Source organism: Colletotrichum aenigma, assembly GCF_013390185.1.
Source record: "Colletotrichum aenigma strain Cg56 chromosome Unknown KSG_Cg56_contig03, whole genome shotgun sequence".
Classification (NCBI taxonomy): Eukaryota; Fungi; Ascomycota; class Sordariomycetes; order Glomerellales; family Glomerellaceae; genus Colletotrichum; species Colletotrichum aenigma.
The window spans coordinates 6,683,496-6,700,761 of record NW_023500909.1 but is presented as its reverse complement, the minus strand read 5'-3'; the positions used below and the strand labels follow the sequence as shown (position 1 = coordinate 6,700,761).

The window sequence follows — 17,266 nt, the reverse complement described above, 5'->3', positions numbered from 1 at the left end:
TTAGCTGAAAAACCTCACCATCTCGTGTTCGCCTCACCTTGTTTCCATGCCTTGTGGGGTCGAGTCGGTGGAAAACTCTCTAGCCTCTCGTATTCAGCGTTTGCCGCAGGCATTGGCTTCGGCAAGTGACCCGAACAAAGTTGACAGGTCAATGGGCCCACGATTCCCATGATCTCATGGTTGTTCTAGCGTGTGGGGAGACCCATAAATGTGGCAGGGTTGGAACGGAGTGTTGGGCCGCTGCCATTGAGTTGTCTGTTGTCTGTTGACAATGTCTGTGATGGGAAACTCGACCTCGACTCAACCCTAAATGAGCTGACGGTTCCGAACACAGTTCTGCTTGACGTCAGAAACACGCTGGAAATAGTCAAGGCTTGCCAAGTCGGGACACTAAAAAGAAGCGTGCCAATCAGCCCCAGCGAGGCCCTGAGAGTCTTAGCCAATGTTGGGCTAGGCGATTGCTTTCAAGCGGCCGATCAGTCGGGTACCCGCCGCCCGGCCAACCTCCCGGCTCCACGCAGGCGACCGGAGGCTACCGGCCCAGCCTTCGGTTTCCCTACTAGTCGAGTCAGTTTTGACTGTTCGCACTAATTGCCCGTGACTGTTTCCAAGAATAGCAAGCTTTTGGGGACCCCGGAGACAAACAAAAGAGTATTACCCCGCCGTCTTTCACTTTCACAATGAATTGACAGAACTCACAGCGTGGCAAACGTGGCAGTGTCTGAGTGAGTGCCTGAAAATCTTTCACCAACAGCTCGCATGCCCAGCGAAGAATTCCCCGAGCCAACTGCTTGGCGCCGGAGCCGAAAGCCGGGGATGGGTGCAACGTTGCTGTAGACCGACCATTGACCAATGGATCAGGCACGCACCAAAGGCAGATAAAGTCGGTGTTTCCTCGATGCAATGTCAAGACCTCTTTCAAGCGCTTAAGCGAAGCCGTACTAGGCTGGCTGGTAGTCGGTATTCGGAGCGATGTGCGGCTACTGGAATCTCGTATTCCTCATTGCCGAAGCTTGACGCTTTTGAAAGCGCGGGAATGACGTCGAAACCCCCTCTCATTTTGCTCACATTGCAGCCGGCACATATTTGCAACGCCCATCTCCTCTCTTCCTGATGAACAGCAATATGTTCAACGGGAACGTCGAGACGTCATTGATGAGGCCGAGAGGATAAATAGAGAAAGCGGGGTCGTATTGTTGGGCTTCGCATTTGGAATGATCGGGGCGAATCCCCTCAAGATCATGTTTGTGCACTCAGCCTTGTCTCATGTTCGACAAATATTAACAGTTTGCCAAACTGCAGGTTGTAAAAAGCAAAAGTTTAATGAAGACATGAGACGAACACTCTACTCCGCGCTCTATTCGCGATAGATGCATACGATGCGTTGCAAAGGGTTTAAGTGCCAAAGGTGGATCCATCGCGTCTCGCGTCGGGCCGGCACCGGTTGACACGCGTTAATTAGCTTTGGGAGCAGTAAGGTAGAGACGAGTTCATTCCCTCGCCCCCTTTCCGGCGACGACCTCAGCTTGCATGCATCGTGAACGCTCCATCTTATCCACCACGTGCTCCTCACTCCATCAATCCCTACGTGCCAGTCCCGTTGCTAGCAGCCCACCATGGCGAACCTCTTGGACCTCCCGCCGGAAATCATCCAGCACATCTTCATGCTGCTGACGGCACCCCTGCACTCGCGCGGGGCTCACATCGAGAAGCCGCTCCTCAAGCTCCCAGGCTCCGCGAAGCGCGCATCAACCACGCTGGCGTCGCTGTGTCCCCAGCTCTGGCACCTCGGGAGGCGGTCCTTCTTCACCGACATTTACATTGACTTCAACAGGGAACGGTCCCATCTCGAACTCGACAATGACAAGATCGCGCAGCTGCTCATCATCATGGACCAGAGCCCGGAGGTCGCTTCCATGGTGAGGACGGTTTACTTTTGCATGCCCGCCTCCAGCCAAGACATGATGAGCCCTCTCACACCAGATGCTATACAAGCCTGCAACCGGACGGCCAAGAGGCTAAACATGCGTCCCCCGGCCGGCTGGCCCCGCCCGAGCCCGTCTGCCACCCGCTTCATGGCGGTTCTCGCCGTGCTCCAGATGACGAACCTCCAGCTGCTCGACGTGCAGGCCAGTGCCTGCTGCCGCCACCCCGAAACATTTTTCTGGCAGTTTCCCTCGGCGGAAGAGACGGACATTCGTCTCAACAGCCTGCAGTACATCCGCTTCTTCTCCCTCAACGGGGAGCCCCGTAGGGTCCCGTTGGGCGAGGTGTATCGTCTCTTCAGTCTGTCCCCCAATCTCAACACCGTCCACCTGCAGAGGGTCAACGACATGGGCGACAAGTTCGACTGGAGCAACATCAGCAGGCTCGGTCTGACGGGGATACACATCCACATGCCCCAGCTCGCGGCCATCATCAAGTCCTGTAAAGCGCTTCGCGAGTTCAGGTTCGACGACCAAGACAAGATCCACGGCATCAGCGTCAAGGCCATCATTGACGCCCTGCGGGAACGACACAAGGGCACTCTCAAGATACTCGATCTCGGCGACGACCATATCGGCCCCCGCAACACGAGCAACCTCATCGGCTCCCTGGTCGATTTCGAAGTGCTCGAGAAGGTCACGTTCGCACTCAAGGCCATGGGCAAGGGGTCCACGTCCGCGCTGCGAACGCTGCCGACGTCGCTCAAGGCGCTCCACGTCTCCAACTTCATCGAGAAGGAGGACGGTAAGGAGTTCAAGTGGCTGGGCCACGCGGTCCGGCGCGGGCTGTACCCGAATCTGCAGAGGGTGCTGTTCGACCACTTCACCTGCCCGCACGGGCCGGTGTGCAGCTACAGCATGCGCGGGGAGATTTCGCTGGACGTGATCGAGACGAGTCGGTTGGCGGAGAATAAATGCGAGCAGGCGGATTCGGTGCGGTACTGCTTCATGAAGCTCCTCAACGCAGGCGTCAAGTGCAGACTCGAGGATTACGGGTACCTTGTAGAGCACTTCCGGAAGGGCGTTGAGCGCAAGGGAGGCTTGCCAGTTGAGGACTACCTGACCGACGAAGATTGGGATGAATCGTTCTCTGAGTGGGCGTTTGACGACGATATGGACTCGCTTTGGGACTCGGACATGGACGGGCCCATGGACGGTCTGAGTGACCTCGATTGGGATTCGGATAGCACGGATAGCCCGCAGAAGATCCGGAAAGAGGAATTGAAGCGAAAGAAGAAGGAGAGAGACGAGTGGCTCAGAACACCGGCTGCGAAGTGGTTCTGGATCGGGGACGGTTATGAGGAGTTTTAATATTAATCGGCGCGGGCCACCGGAAGGAAATTTGGGAAAAAGTGTTATGAAGCGACATTGTTGTTTGTAAGATAGGAGAACGATCTATAAGCTTGGTATGAACAAGTAGTGATATTGACATGGGATTGAGGACGAGAAATGGGCTCGAGGCTTGGCGAGCAGCGGCGTCTTATGTACGTGGCCAAGAATAAGCTTTTCCGTGGCTGAAGACCTTGAGAACCCATCTCTGGCACTCGCAGCGTGGATCACGCGGGCGATGCCATTAACTTTACTGTGGGCTTGAAACTTCCTTAATACAAGCTTGGTACAAGAGCTACAATTGGTGTGTTTACTTCAGCGGTTTGAAGGCGCCAGTTCACGCGAGAGGGAGCTGCGTTCTATCTCGAACCTATTTTCTTTTTCTCACTTAGTTTAAGTAGGCAGAGATGCTGGACGGAATGTCTGTCCCTGATGGTCAAAATCCAAGTCATGAGACATGTTCACTGGCGGACGAAGTTGGACATGTGACTCGACTGATATGCAGAAACGTCCTGACCTGACCAAAAGCAGGATCACCTTAATGTTCACGTCCAGAATAGCCTGGAGAAGACCAATATGTACACGAACAAAACACTCATCGCCCCCTTTTCCCCACGACCACCGCAAACAACACCACGGCCATTTACTGAAGGGCCTGAACAACCGCAGTGTACGCAGGCTTGGGGTTGAAGTTGGCATCGAACAAGAGCGGGTTGTTCTGCGCCCTCCAGCTGTCGGGGTCACGCACACCCCAGACCTAAATCAGACATTTGTCAATATCAGGCCCCTCGAGAACAAGAAAGGGGCCAGGCAGGGGCAGAACTCACAGTAATGCCAACGCACTGGCTAACCTGCAAACACGCCTTGGTCACCGCCGAGTAATCAGCCGCGCTGGCGCCGACGATGTCCAGCTCCGTGATGGCGACCTCCTTGACGCCGCTGCCGGCGAGGGTCTGCAGCGCGCCGAGGGCGTTGGCGCCCTGGTTCGCCTGCAGGTGCGCCTGCGAGCCGATGCCGTCGATGGGGATGCCCTGGGCGATCCACTCCTTGACCTTGCGCGCCATGGCCTGCGTCTTGGCGTAGCTGGCCTGGTCGAGGTTGTAGTCGTTGATGTACAGCTTGGCGGCCGGGTCGGCGGCGCGGGCGGCGCGGAAGGCGATGCCGACGAAGTCCTCGCCGAGGACCTGGGAGAAGACGGAGGAGCGGAGGGAGCCGTCCTCGTTGAAGATTTCGTTGACGACGTCCTAGGTTCCATGATGATTAGTTGACTTGTGAGGCCCAAGATAGTTTGTGTGTATGAATATTAGAGAGAGGACGCACCCAGTGGAGGATCTTGCCCTTGTATCGCCCCATGATGGTGCTAATGTGGTTCTGAATGACCGAGGTCAGGGCATTGCGGTCGCGGACGTTGTTGACCCAGCCCGCGAGCTGCGAGTGCCAGACGAGGGTGTGGCCGCGGATCTTCTTGTTGTTCTGCGTGGCAAAGTTGACGAGGTAGTCGGCGCCGGCCCAGTTGAACTGGCCCTGGCTGGGCTCGATCTGGTCCCACTTCATCGAGTTCTCGGGGGTGACCTGGCCGAAGTTGGCCTTGATGATGTCGGCGTTCTTGCCCGAGGTCAGACGGCCCTGGTCGCTGCAGGTGCCAAAGTACTGCTTGCCCTTGGCCTTGATGAGGGCGTCGATGCTCTGCGCCGCCTGGCGCTCCTCGAGGGGCGCGGCGAGGGCTGAGAGAGGCGCCAGGAGGCAGACGACGGAGGCGGAGAACTTCATGACGGGCTTTTCTTGATGTGAACGACAGACTTGAGTTGAGACGGGTGAGGCTTGGCTGCCGAGGGGATGAAAAGTTACGTTGAATTATCAGGGCCGGCAACTTTATAGGCCGTCAAGTGGTTCTATTTGCTGCACACTTATTTGAGACTAACGGAAGATTGATGGCCGAGAATGCTCCCCGGAACCAAGCAGGTTCGAGATGAAAGGACCAGCTCGCCATGGCGGATAATTGTCGATTCTCCACAGTACAGTGTAGGGCTTCGTTGAGATGCCCTTTCTGGAAGATGTTGCGACCTGAATCCGTTGCGGGGTTCTCAATTGAACTGTGGTGGCCCGAACTAGACTGGATGCCATATCAAGTCCATTTAGAGCGTGACCAAATCATGGCCAGCGTGGGAAGAGCGTTCTTGGCGCGGGGAAGAAGCCACAGAACCAGCGGCTGAATGCACTCCTTGCCAGGGCCGCAGAGGGATTCCGGTATTAGCCACGAGGCGATGGCATCTAAGCATATTCAATCCCGGAGTCCCGGTTGGTCATGCGGCGGAGTGACGGCACCTCAAATAGATTGCATAACCTCATCTAGAGCGGCTGACAGTGAGGCGATGGAGTAGCATCCGAGGCTTGCGAGACCCGAGTTTTGCGAGCCTCTGGTCTTCCCATGCCAACCCCCGCCAAATGCAACCCTGGCGAGTGCCGGATGATACCCTGGATAATTTACCCAAAGCCGGGGCGCTTACTTGCGGAATGTCTTTTCGTCGAGGCAACATGGACGGGGTTGGTGCTGCTCGATGACACGCATCTTTCTCTGTGCTCGGTAGCGAGATGGATCGAACGGCAACTGACTTTGTGTCCTCAGGCAGCTTGAACTTGCAGAAAGCGGGCTATTGTGTGTATCCGCGTTGAGGATCGTACTGCGCTCCAAAAAAAAAAAGCTAGACATGATCCTTGGCGGCTGGGGAGCAGTGTGCCCCCCGGTCCATGGGATGGAGTTGGCCGCTGCAATCCCTAGATTTGACTTGGCAGTGGGGAGTCGTGTTCCACTTGACCGATGCCATAGACAGACCCCTCTAAACACCCAATTGATGGATAAACTCCAATGTACCCTGTCTGTCATCGGCTCGTGGTAAGGTAGTGGTCATGCTTTGGAATATCGGGTCCGAAACCGCCGTAGTGGAAGTTGTATTGATGTGAGAGCCAGCACCGCATTCAACCGGTAGCGCTGGCGATGAGGTCTCCAACCAGATGCTTCACAGGCTCAAATACTTCGTCATCATCGCCGGGAGGCATAAACACCTTGACTCGCCCCTCGGACAACACGAACCCACCGCAGGCAATCTTGGTGACTCTCACACCAGGGTGGAATAGATTCAATGCCAGGTGTTTGTCCAAATAAGCGCCGATTGCTTCGATAAAGGGCTGCTGTTGCTCTTTCTCGCCCTCCTCTCTCCAAGCCCAGCCCTCGTCAGATTTGCCGCCTGCGAGCCTCTTCCGCTTCCTTGCATCGTCTTCGTAGCCTTGCGCGGACGCCTTTCGCTTGCTGCCCACTGCCTTGCCAAGAGCCCTTCCTTCTTTGGTGAACCGTTCAAGCTCGTCTGATGGGATGATGATGTCGATAGCCTTGAGGCCAAGGGGTTCCGGGTCCTGCTTGTCCTCACCTTCGGCGGACTCGGGAGGGGGAATGTAAAAACCCAGCGTCAGAACCATGTCTTTGGCAAGGGGCCCTTTCGACGGAAGACCTGCGTCCTGGATCCACCTCTCCCAGGCCCCAGTAAGGCTCTTTGTGCCCAGACTCATCGGGCTGATGCGACAGTCAAAGGTGCCGGCCAGGAAGTCGGTGATGATTGTCTTCAGAGGCGCGGGCATGCGCAGGAGCAGCAGCGGGAGATGCAGAAAGTGTCGATCATCCGTAGACGTAGTGCCGTTGAGCAGCCCGGGTATCTCGATCTTATCGTTGGACTGCAATCCGTTCGGCGGGTCTGGAGTCGTGTTCGTCAACAAGGGCAGTAGCACAGCTGTGCATAGCGCATTCTCGTATCGCATCTCAAACACCAAAGCCCTCTTCTTGCCTTGGCTTCCTCCCTCGACGGAATCGCTGCCAAAATCTCGGCTCAGGTCTCGGCTGAGATCTGCGTCGGCATCTTCGGCGCCGCCCAAGAGCGCATCCACGCCGACCCAGCGGATACCGACCTTCTCAAGCGGACCAGCGCGTCCCAAGGAGCTGTCGCTTCCTTCGAGCCCGACTTGTACTCCTCTGACCACATCTCCGACTAGGGTGTCGCGCAGTCGTTGGGAAAGTGTCTGCAGTCGGGGGTAGTTAAGAGCATTTGCGCCAACGTAGAGGGGCGAGGCGCGATGTGTAGAGAAGGTGGTGTTGAAGAATGGCGGCGGGGGTTCGCGATCCTCAAGGGATGAAGGGGTCTGCCGGTCGGGTTCGGGTTCGACGTCTGGCTCTGCTGCTTGCTTGCGGCGGCGGGGAGGCATCTTGTGATGGGATCACAATCGACCACGGATTGGAGGAGGGCGGCTGCGACGAGCTATCCGCAGTGCTGGATGTGGCCGCTGGAGCGCTGAATGACGATGCTTGACGCGTCGAAACGGAAGTATCCAGCGAGGGTAAACATATGTCTCGGATGAATCGAGTTCTACAGGTGAAATTACGCGTGAGAAGGTCTTTTCTGGGTCGATATCCGGGTATTTGTCGTCGTTTCTTGGGTCTTGCGATCAAGACGGTTGTCGCGGGGTGCGAGGAGGAAGTTGCGACTGGCGGCGGGCAGTGGTGCCAGCTGCGATCTGCCTGGCGAGCAGGTGTCAATTCGCTGTCGCAACCTTACCGAACTTAGTAGGCGCCCACGGAAGGTACCTTCTTTCCTGTAGCTGCCGTAGGCGCCGTTGCCGGAATACTTCGACCAAAGTCCATTTCGACTGGAATCAAGTTCAGACGCTCAATGGTGCACAAATTGTAAGTCCACGCCTATTCGAGCAATTGTGCCTCTTTGCGCATTACTCCTTTCGTCGCATCCGGGTTTCCTCCCTTCTCGTGTGCCTTCCATTGACCGAGTCCTGTCCGTCTTGGGATAGTCCTTATTTCTATTTACGCCGCATTCAACCGGCCCATCGGCGGCTCGGCCGGTCATGCATTGACAACACTGAACGGAGCGGACGGTGGATCCGTCGGACGCGGTCCCAAAGTCTTCCAATTGACGCGGGGAACCTCATGCATCACGAGAATAAATCGCGCTGTTGACTCACTCACAGCCATGAAAGGCCTCGGCTGTTGTGCACATTGTTTTGACATGAGTTCAATGTTTGTATTTTCCTTGTTGACCAGACCACAGCCAGAGCCAGCTGAAACTTGGCCGTGGCTGCAGCTTCCTTCCTCCTTTTTCTCTCGAGTTTCCAAACCTGATTCCTCCGCGTAGATTTACATGAAGGTAGATGTGCCATATTGCGCCAAGATGATGCTGCTACTGCTGATGATGACCTGTATGCAAGATTCCCAAAAACTCGTGTGATGCCGCCAATGACGCATTCTAAGATGACCGCCGATGCAAATGACTCCAAAATCGCTCAAACACCCATATCCGTTTATATTTACACACGCAAGTCGTCTATGCGCCGACGCAGAAGCCAAAGGATCCGTCAAACAGGTCTGCCTGGAAGCCCGGTTCCTCTCTCATGGACATGAGGTCGTCGATGGTGGGAACGGTATTGGAAGAATAGAACCTGAGAAGGTTCTCCATGTCTTCGTCGGTGAGGTCGCACATCTCGCCCCAGTCGTAGGCGTTGCTGACCTTTGTCATCCTAATATCAATCGCTGTTAGCATGACGAGACATGAATGTTGAGAATCTTTGAGTGTAACTCACCAGCCCATGCGCTTGGGACTTTCCTCTGGGGTGGGGGCAATCTTGCGCAGCTTGCCTCTGAGGGTGCCAATGGCCTCAATGGCATTTCCAGCATTCTTGGGGAGCTGCTTGGCGACGAAGCGTCTGATGATGGCAGCTAACCTCGGGCCCTTGCCATTGGTGCTGACCATGATCTGGAGGGGGCCGTCGCGGTGGACGCTGCCAAAGTAGAAGTCGCATTCGGGAGGGACATCGGCAATGTTTGCGGGTATTCTCCTCTCCTTGCACAGCTTCCAGATGGTTGTAGAGGCGGCAGGGTCGTCAATGGCAACGAGAACCATGTCGGCGCCATCGAGGTCGGTTGGCTCGAAGAGACGGTCGACATGTGTGACCTCGCCGCGGGCAACGCGATGAGCGACCTCGGGGTTGAAGCCAGAGGCGGGACAGACGACGGTGACATTGGCGTCTGCATTGAGGCAGTTGAGGATTCGACCGGCGGCAACCTGTGGAGGAAGAGGAAATTAGCATCGCGAACAACCTTAGGAGTTGTAGTTGGGGCGCATCGCAAGCGCAGCCACATACCTCGCCGCCTCCAACGACCAAAACCTTCTTTCCCTTGATCTGCCAGGCCAGGATAAGACTACCACCGCCCTCGACGTCGGGGAACTTTTTAGACTTGTCGGCCATTGTGTGCGTGTGTTTTTTTTTTTTTTTCTGTGTGGGAGAGAGGGGGAGAGAAAAAAGGGGGGAGATGCGCGTACGTAGTACGTGTGTGTGAGAGAAGAACGCAAAGTGTATGTGTGTGTAAAAGATGATGAGTATTCTGCAACAGGAACAGAGAATTGTCAATGACGAACGTGGAAGAGCTTTTCTAGAGATGGCGCGCTCTCAAAGGCCGAGGCGACGGGTAGCGATAAAGCAGTCCGATAAGGCTGGGCCCCACTTAAGGAACAGCAATGGAAGCCCGACGGTGGAGGGGGAAGACCACCTCAACCACCTGGAGGGAGTCACCCGTCACGATTGTGGTCCAGTGGAGGTGCAGGACGGACTGCAGGTGCAGCAGATGGAAGGAGGGACAGCGCACAGGCCAGGGTGTGTCGCAGAAGACGCCGACCATTCTCTGTACAAGGGAAACACAGCAAAAAAGATACATGCCAACTCACCGCCTTTTCGCAGGCTGCGTTTGTACCTGCGTTGAATCCATTCCGACCAGTCGACTCCAGGCTATCGGCACGGAAGAGCTCCGCCATTTCACAGCGTCCCCCTGAGGCCACCGCGGTGCAGTGTGTCTTCCTCGTACTTGTAGGTAGGTGCCCCCTGTTGGTGGATCTCATCTTTACCTTAGCCTTGCCCGGCTGCTGCCCTTCTCATGTTGTCGTTGGTGTATCCGTAGCTTTCTTCTTAGCCACTTACACAGTAGCGCATCTTCATCTTCTGTAGCTCTTTAGCGTCTAGGAGTCTGCATTCCGCGAACCCATGCCGTTCCTTTTTTGTCTTCCCCGCCGCCATGACCGCTGAATGCATCGTTGGCAGGCGGACAGAGCACACGGGGCGGGGGAATCATCCATATAATTGGAGGTACGTATCTGAATCGTAGGAGAGGGAGGGGTTCGTGCCTGTCGTCCGCTTGCCTTGCCGCCGCCCGGCCAATGCCCACCGCCTGTGCTTCCGTCAGCTGCAAGTACTTTTCCCTGCAAAATACTACTGCATCTACTTTACAAGGTCCTGGTCTAAGCAGTACGTACCCCCCCTCCTTGCATCGTGACCGCTCAATGCCCAGTCATCAAGTCTCCAGCTCTGCCCCCAACCAACTGCACTGCACCTGGAGAGCCACTCAGCACTGGCAGGCTGCCCAAAGACCCCCTTCCCCCCCAGCAGGGAAAGTGCCTGACGAGCACGGGAACCTGGAACTGGAACCAACTGCGGCTGTCACCTCTCTACTACCTGCCTGACCTTACAAGTTACCTTACGCTGCGACACCGACGAGGTCCCAGCAGGAACCACCAAGGGACCACAACGAACCACTCCTCTTCCTCCGTCATCTGCATTCGCATCCTGCAACAAACAGCACATCGTGTGCTGCGTTGTGCTGTGCTGTGCTTTTGCTTTACTCTTGCTCTATTCTGCCTCGCCTGCCTGCATAACCTACGAATACCTTACGTGCCTACCTACGAATACCTACCTTACGCTGCACAGCACACACCGCGGATACTCGGACCCCCTCCTCGTCTCGTCTCGTCTCGCCTCGTCCTGGCCATCGTCACCTCCTCAACCTCGTTTCCCCCCTCACCGTCTTCCCGACCTCGTTTCTTTGTTTGTTTATCCTACCCGCCTTTGTCGCCGGAAACCCCTCCCTCCACGACCTGGATGGTCGCGTGAGCTCCCCTCTCTTCCACCATGTCCGGCCGCAAGCTGGGAGGCGGTCGCATCTTGGGCAGCGGGAAAGGCCTTGCCCCTCCCACGCCTCCTGCAGTCCACGGTCGTGGCCATCAGCGAACGCCGAGTCCTTTTGCTCCCTCCGAAAGCACCCTGTCGCTCAACTCCTCCTCGGCATCGCCGCCAGTCTCGAGTCCACTCCCCGACTATTCCCAAGACCTGACGTCAAACATCAGCGTTGGCGGCCCCTCCAGGTCCTCCGCCACAAGCTCAAAGCTGGTCTGCCCAATATGCGACGAGGAAATGGTCAGTCATCTCCCCTTCGCGATGCCTCTCGGCCCATTGCTAATCCCTCCATACAGTTGACGCTGCTTCAACTAAACAGGTGACCTTTGCCGCCCGTCTTGCGACTCTGACCCTAGTCTCTGACACTCCTCAGACACATCGACGACAACCACCAAGAGCTTCCCGAGGTCGAACAGGATGAAGTCAGGACCTGGTTCGACAAGCAGGTCCTCAAGGCCAAAAAGTTCCAGCCGCTTTCCATGATCAACCAAAAGCTCAGAGGCCTCGATGTCTTCGAATCCAACGAGTCCCTGCCCATTGCCCCGCCCACCACCGCCAGACTCGTCGAGGGCCCGATCGATCCGGACGAGCTCATCACCCGATCGCATTGGCAGCGACAGACAAGTAACGACCGATGCACCGACCCGACATGCGCAAAGGGCCTGGGCGCTGTTAACGGCAGCATCAACTGCAGGAAATGCGGCAGGCTGTTCTGCGAGGAGCACACCATGTACCAGATGAGGCTGGCGAGGTCCGCCCAGCACGACCCCGTGCGGGGGTATTGGGTTAGAGTGTGCGAGACGTGCTACAAGTCGAGGGACGGCTACAATGACCACAATGGCGTGTTAATCGACCACACGTCGGCTTTTGCGGAAATGCGCCGAAAGAGGGTGGAGAGGCAGAATCTCGAGGTGGCCAGACTGGAGAAGCGTTTAACGAAGCTTACGCAGCTGCTTGCGAATGCCCCCGAAGACGTCACGACCAACAGCAACAACCTGCTGGCCCCAGTAGCGACGCTGACGGGCCAGAAAAATCAGAGGAAATTATTGGAGCAGTCGGTGGTTACCTGGGAGGACGACGCCTCTGTCACACAATGCCCCTTCTGCCAGCAAGAGTTTGGGTCATGGACATTTAGGCGCCACCATTGTCGAATATGCGGGCGGGTGGTTTGCGCCGACCCATTGACGGGCTGTTCGAGCGAAGTGGGATTGAGCGTAGCGAATCGTGAGTCTTGCGCATCGGCGTCACTCGGAGAACCGCGCCTAACAGGACCAGCCACGAACCCGGCGACGGAGAAGCCCCCGACCACGGCTCAGCCTGGCCAGCTGAGTGTCGATGTGCGAATGTGCCGCGATTGCAACCACACGATATTTTCCAAACGTGATTTTGCCGCTACCATTATGCATAAACCCCCGGATCAGCGCGCCTACGAGACACTTCGCCAGTTTGAGCGCGGCATCCGGCAGCTCATGCCTATTTTCCAACGCACACTGCTGGCGCTGCAGCCAGAAAGCGAGGATGGGTCTGAGGCACCAAAACCTCCACCAACTCACGCCCAGATCCAAGAGGCCTCGAAGATTCGCAAACGACTCACCGATGCCTTTACCAAATACGACACGGCGGCGCGCCGCTTACGCGACATGAAGACGAAATCCAAAACACAGCTGCGCTTACAACAAGCTGTCTACGCAGCCGCATCTACTTTCCTGCATACCCACATGCTCACCCTCAAGTCCGTCCCTCAAATCCTCCGCTCCCGGTCGTCGCATTCCTCGCGGCTGCTCGCTCTTCAGGGCAGCGCCAACGGCTCCTCGTCATCGTTGCACCTCTCGCCCCTCCGGAACGGAGAACTCGCAGAATCCGAGACGGCGAGCCAGGCCAGCGAGACCAGCACCGCTGTATCGCAGCTGGAGACGGAGGAGAAGGAGGCCCGCGAGCGCCTCATTGTGCTTGAGGAGCAAAAGTTCATGGTGCAGCAGATGGTGGACTCGGCGCGCGGGGCGAGGCGCTTCGAAGAGGTCAGCGCCCTCACTCGTAACGTGGAAGAGCTCGACAGGGAGATTGAAAAGGCCAAGAAGCTCGTGGGAGGAGTCGAGCAGCGGTGGGAGGGGCTGTACGCGTCCGGTATCACGCGGTGAAAAGACAGCCCGTAATATATCACGAGGACGTAATATATGAACAGACAGATCTTGCCGGAATAGTATCCAAAGCAGCATTGCACGGCGTTTGGGGAAGGGAGCTTTTTTATCAAGTAGGATTTAGGATGGCGCATCAAAGCAAAGCATTTGTAGGCTCAGCTCGCACTGCGCACACTCACACACTTCACAGGTTGCTCCGTTCAAGGCCATCAAATTTTGAAATCGTATGAAGTTCCAATCATCAGATATCCACCCGTGCAGCCCTACAATAATGCCAAACAGCCTGCCAACGCCCTGTCTTTTCCCTTTAGAAAAAAGCACTGGGTTTTATGCCTTCCCACTCTTTGTAGTATATAAAAAAACAAACATCAATAAACGGGCCGGTCCATGGTCCTTTTTCCTCCTGCTCCAAAAAGGGGGCTTCTCCGACGGGGTATGACACCAACACAACGAACGTCTAGAACATCACCGCAGCAGCTTCATTAATGCACCACGCCCTCGACGCCGCCGAGGAATCTCCTGACGCGGTCGACTTCCAACTCGCCCTTTTCGCTCTCCACCGCGCGTAGGAGACCATCCACAACGGCGTCGACCTGGTCCTCAGGCACGCCGGTGCTGATGGCCACCACGCGACGGTACTTGATCTCGACGTCCTTGCTTCGCCCCTTGAGGGCAGCGGCCATCTTACGCGTGACGTCGCGTCGCGCCGAGACGGCGCTTAGCCTTGCCTTCAGGACCGCCGCCGAGGGCAGCATGGCGGCCTCCTCGCCGTTGTCGGCCGTCTCCAGCGCCGCGCCCAGTTCCGTCTCCCACGACGACGAGAGGGCGTCGGTGCGGCCTGCGCGGTTCTGCTCCTGCATCAGGCGGACCTGTTCCTCCTCGCGGGCGTGTCTGAGGTTCGAGATCTTTTGGCGGGCCAGTTGTTGCTTCTTCAGCGTCGCCTGCATGGCTTCGAGGTTTCGCCTTGCCTCGCCCAGCTGTGCTGATGTGGTGCGGAGTGTTGAGTGCAGGGACTCGATCCCGGCCTGCTTCGTCTTGATTTCGTTCTGGAAGGTGGAGCTTGCTTCGCTAAGAAGATGTGTGATGGCTAGGGGGGCCGTCAGCGGGAAAATCTACTACTGGAAACTGGATGTTTACTCACAGGAGACAATGTCATCGCTGCTCTCCTTTGCGCGCTCGCTGCTCGCGGCACGGTTCTTCTCAGTTTCCCCGTTTAGCTCGGTACCATTGGCCATGTTGTTGCCCTCATCTGCAGCCTCGACTCCAATACCAAAGTCCACAGGCCGGAGACCAGCACGGTTGGCAATGTTGCCGTCTGCGCCGACCTCGAGGAGCTGCGAGATGATGCTGCGGTTGCCTATCCTTGCCGCAATGTTGAGAGCCGTATCACCGGCGTGGTCTTGGGCGTTGACAATCTCAGTCATGAAGCGTGCGATGCCCATCTTCGGTTGCGACTGCGGTTGGGACTGAGAACTGGCGGGCGCACTGCTTCCGTTGCCATTGATCGCCGCTTGACCGTTGGGCACGCTGCCTTGCCTTACCACCCACTCCAAAAGGCTTTCCAAATAATACCGACTGGCCGCGTTCCTACCCTTGACGGCGCTAGTCATGGCAATATGGTGCAGAACAGTGCGTCCCTTGCTATCGCGGACCTCAATGGTGCTTCCGAGAACATCCAGCAGATCAGGGAAGGAGCCGAGATCCATCGAGTTTGTCACTACACAAGCTCTCACCAAAGCGGTCTCTCCCGAGGCGTTGACACGGAAGGGGCTGGCGCCGGCAGCGATGAGTGCGCGCAAGAGCGGCATACGCGATAACGTAGCAGCCCAGTGAAGGGCTGTGTGGCTTTGCTGGTCAATGGGCATATCTAGCTCAATAGGGGCCAATGAGCGAAGCATCTCATGCTTGGACTGATCCGAAGCCGCAGAGTCCATGAACAGACTCATCAACATGCTCCTTTTGTGTTCGGCGTCCGGAGACATCTCAAAGGGGAGCGGTGTGAGTGGGCTGTGGCCATCGTGTGCGGGCACATTCGCTTGAGAGTAGATGAAGGACTCATTAGGCTCCGTAGGAGATCCGGGGAAGGCGCCCTGGTACATTTCCATCGAATTGTTGTAGCCGCCGAAGCTCTCGGCGGGGGTCATGGTGACTCTTTGGCGCTTGCGGGGCGGCTCCGGACCGTCAAACTGTTGGCTGGTCTGTTGAGTAGAGTACGCCGAGTCGACGTGCTGGCCGTAGTCGGAAGCATAGCTCTGCTGGGAGTTGCCGGGGAAGTCGTCGCCGTTCTGCATGGAGCTCTGGCGGCTGAAGCTGGGTGCTTTCGCGGGTCCATTGCGACCCCTAGGTCCGGGAGAGTCGAATCGTGCCTTGCTAATAGCAGCGACAGCGTGAGACGCAGTGGTGGAGATGTTCTTGAAGAAGGTGCCGTTGATGCCAGCCATGCCGTTGGACCTTGCCTCGTTTCCGGCGTTGTACAGACGTTTCCTCTGCGCAGCCATGGCCTGTTCCTTGGTTGGAGTGTTGAAGTCTCCTCGGCCGGCAACACCGCCATCTTGGCCCATATCATATGTCAACAGCGGACGGAGAACCTCCTCGACGCCATACTGGCGGCAGACTTCAACACCGCGCTCGAACTTGATCCATGTGCCCTGGTATTTTCCGTAGCCTCCTTGGACCTTCTCGTGCTCGCCAATCTGGATCTCCTTTTCGAGGATCTTTGTGCGTTTTCCCTTGTCGACACCGGCAACTTTGAGAATCTGGGTCGCATTGAGCCAACTGTCCTGCCGCCTGCGCATGACGGCAACACCGTTGACCTCCATTTCGTATACATCGACGCCCGAGTAGACGGCCTATATCTGTCATGTCAATGCGAATGCCCCAAAGGCAGGTAGGTGTGCCAGGGTAGCACGAATGCGAGCCGACTTCACTCACGCTATAGATCTGGGGGGCTTCATTGGCAAGCCTGGCGTCGGCATAGCCGCGGTAGCCGCCCTGGCTCTGCTGGCTCATGGTAAAAGACTGTTGCGACGAAGGTTGGGACTGTGATGCTGAAGGCATCATGGCGGTGGGAGTTGGTTTCCCGGGGTAGTCGTGTGGTTGCGCAGCCGGAAAGGAGGAGTCGCGGGGAAGATGGAAGGAATGTGAAGTGGGTTGACTAGCTGTGACGGTGGTCGAAGACATGTGCCGCTGGCACTAGGGCATTGGAGGCGGGAGCTGCGACGGGAGGCGATGCGATCAAGAGGGGGTTCGGAAGGGAGGCAGAGGTGGTGGGCGAGGATGGTCGATCACTCGGCGGCGGCGGCGGTGGCTTTCCAGATATGGAGGAAGCAGGGTCGAGGAATGAGGTAGTTGTGGTTGCGACAGCTTTGGCGGTCGACAAGAGTCGGATTGTGAATGCGTGCAGCCGGCCGGGGCTTTCTTGGTGTGCGTGGATGGGCAGGCGAGCGTTTTGTCGGATCGCTTTGCGCGGCGGCTCGGTGCTTTGGCAGCTTTGTGCGATGCTGATGCGGCAACGCAAGCAACTTGAGTGGTGGAAGGATGACAGGCGATGGTTAGGGGGATACGCCAAAGGGAAACCAATGTACTACTGAACGACGGTTGAGAGTAATAGTCGGAATGGCGTAAATGGCAAATGGCGTAGGGCGGATAGGCGCTTCAGATGCCGTCAAGGGTTGGGTGGTCGTCTCAAAGGGGATCTAGACCGGAATCCGAGAGTGGTGGTTCAGGTGCTGGGGGGAGAGACCGAGAGAGGAGAGGAGA

General features: G+C 56.8%; 6 protein-coding genes across 6 annotated transcripts; 2 read left to right on the top strand and 4 right to left on the bottom strand.

The window, feature by feature from the left end:
* Positions 1-1,616: 1,616 nt before the first annotated feature.
* On the top strand, positions 1,617-3,296 carry CGCA056_v005788 (uncharacterized protein; the record flags this gene model as incomplete). Its single annotated transcript, XM_037321039.1, has 1 exon — positions 1,617-3,296. The coding sequence occupies one exon, from the start codon at positions 1,617-1,619 to the stop codon at positions 3,294-3,296; it is 1,680 nt and encodes a 559-aa protein (XP_037181808.1).
* A 661-nt stretch (positions 3,297-3,957) lies between these two features.
* Positions 3,958-5,084, bottom strand: XYNA-1 (Endo-1,4-beta-xylanase; the record flags this gene model as incomplete). The annotated part of the gene is made up of 3 exons (XM_037321038.1): positions 3,958-4,071; positions 4,142-4,558; positions 4,635-5,084. 3 exons carry the CDS (start codon positions 5,082-5,084, stop codon positions 3,958-3,960), a joined length of 981 nt encoding a protein of 326 aa, XP_037181803.1.
* A 1,206-nt stretch (positions 5,085-6,290) lies between these two features.
* On the bottom strand, positions 6,291-7,565 carry CGCA056_v005786 (uncharacterized protein; the record flags this gene model as incomplete). Its single annotated transcript, XM_037321037.1, has 1 exon — positions 6,291-7,565. One exon carries the CDS (start codon positions 7,563-7,565, stop codon positions 6,291-6,293), a length of 1,275 nt encoding a protein of 424 aa, XP_037181804.1.
* Positions 7,566-8,692: 1,127 nt separating this feature from the next.
* met8 (Siroheme biosynthesis protein met8) lies at positions 8,693-9,614 on the bottom strand (the record flags this gene model as incomplete). Its single annotated transcript, XM_037321036.1, has 3 exons — positions 8,693-8,885; positions 8,949-9,430; positions 9,510-9,614. The coding sequence occupies 3 exons, from the start codon at positions 9,612-9,614 to the stop codon at positions 8,693-8,695; spliced, it is 780 nt and encodes a 259-aa protein (XP_037181805.1).
* A 1,710-nt stretch (positions 9,615-11,324) lies between these two features.
* On the top strand, positions 11,325-13,507 carry PEP7 (Vacuolar segregation protein PEP7; the record flags this gene model as incomplete). Its single annotated transcript, XM_037321035.1, has 4 exons — positions 11,325-11,609; positions 11,666-11,688; positions 11,743-12,593; positions 12,645-13,507. The coding sequence occupies 4 exons, from the start codon at positions 11,325-11,327 to the stop codon at positions 13,505-13,507; spliced, it is 2,022 nt and encodes a 673-aa protein (XP_037181806.1).
* Positions 13,508-13,989: 482 nt separating this feature from the next.
* Positions 13,990-16,516, bottom strand: cdc10 (Start control protein cdc10; the record flags this gene model as incomplete). Its single annotated transcript, XM_037321034.1, has 3 exons — positions 13,990-14,594; positions 14,649-16,356; positions 16,439-16,516. 3 exons carry the CDS (start codon positions 16,514-16,516, stop codon positions 13,990-13,992), a joined length of 2,391 nt encoding a protein of 796 aa, XP_037181799.1.
* Between the last annotated feature and the right edge of the window lie 750 nt (positions 16,517-17,266).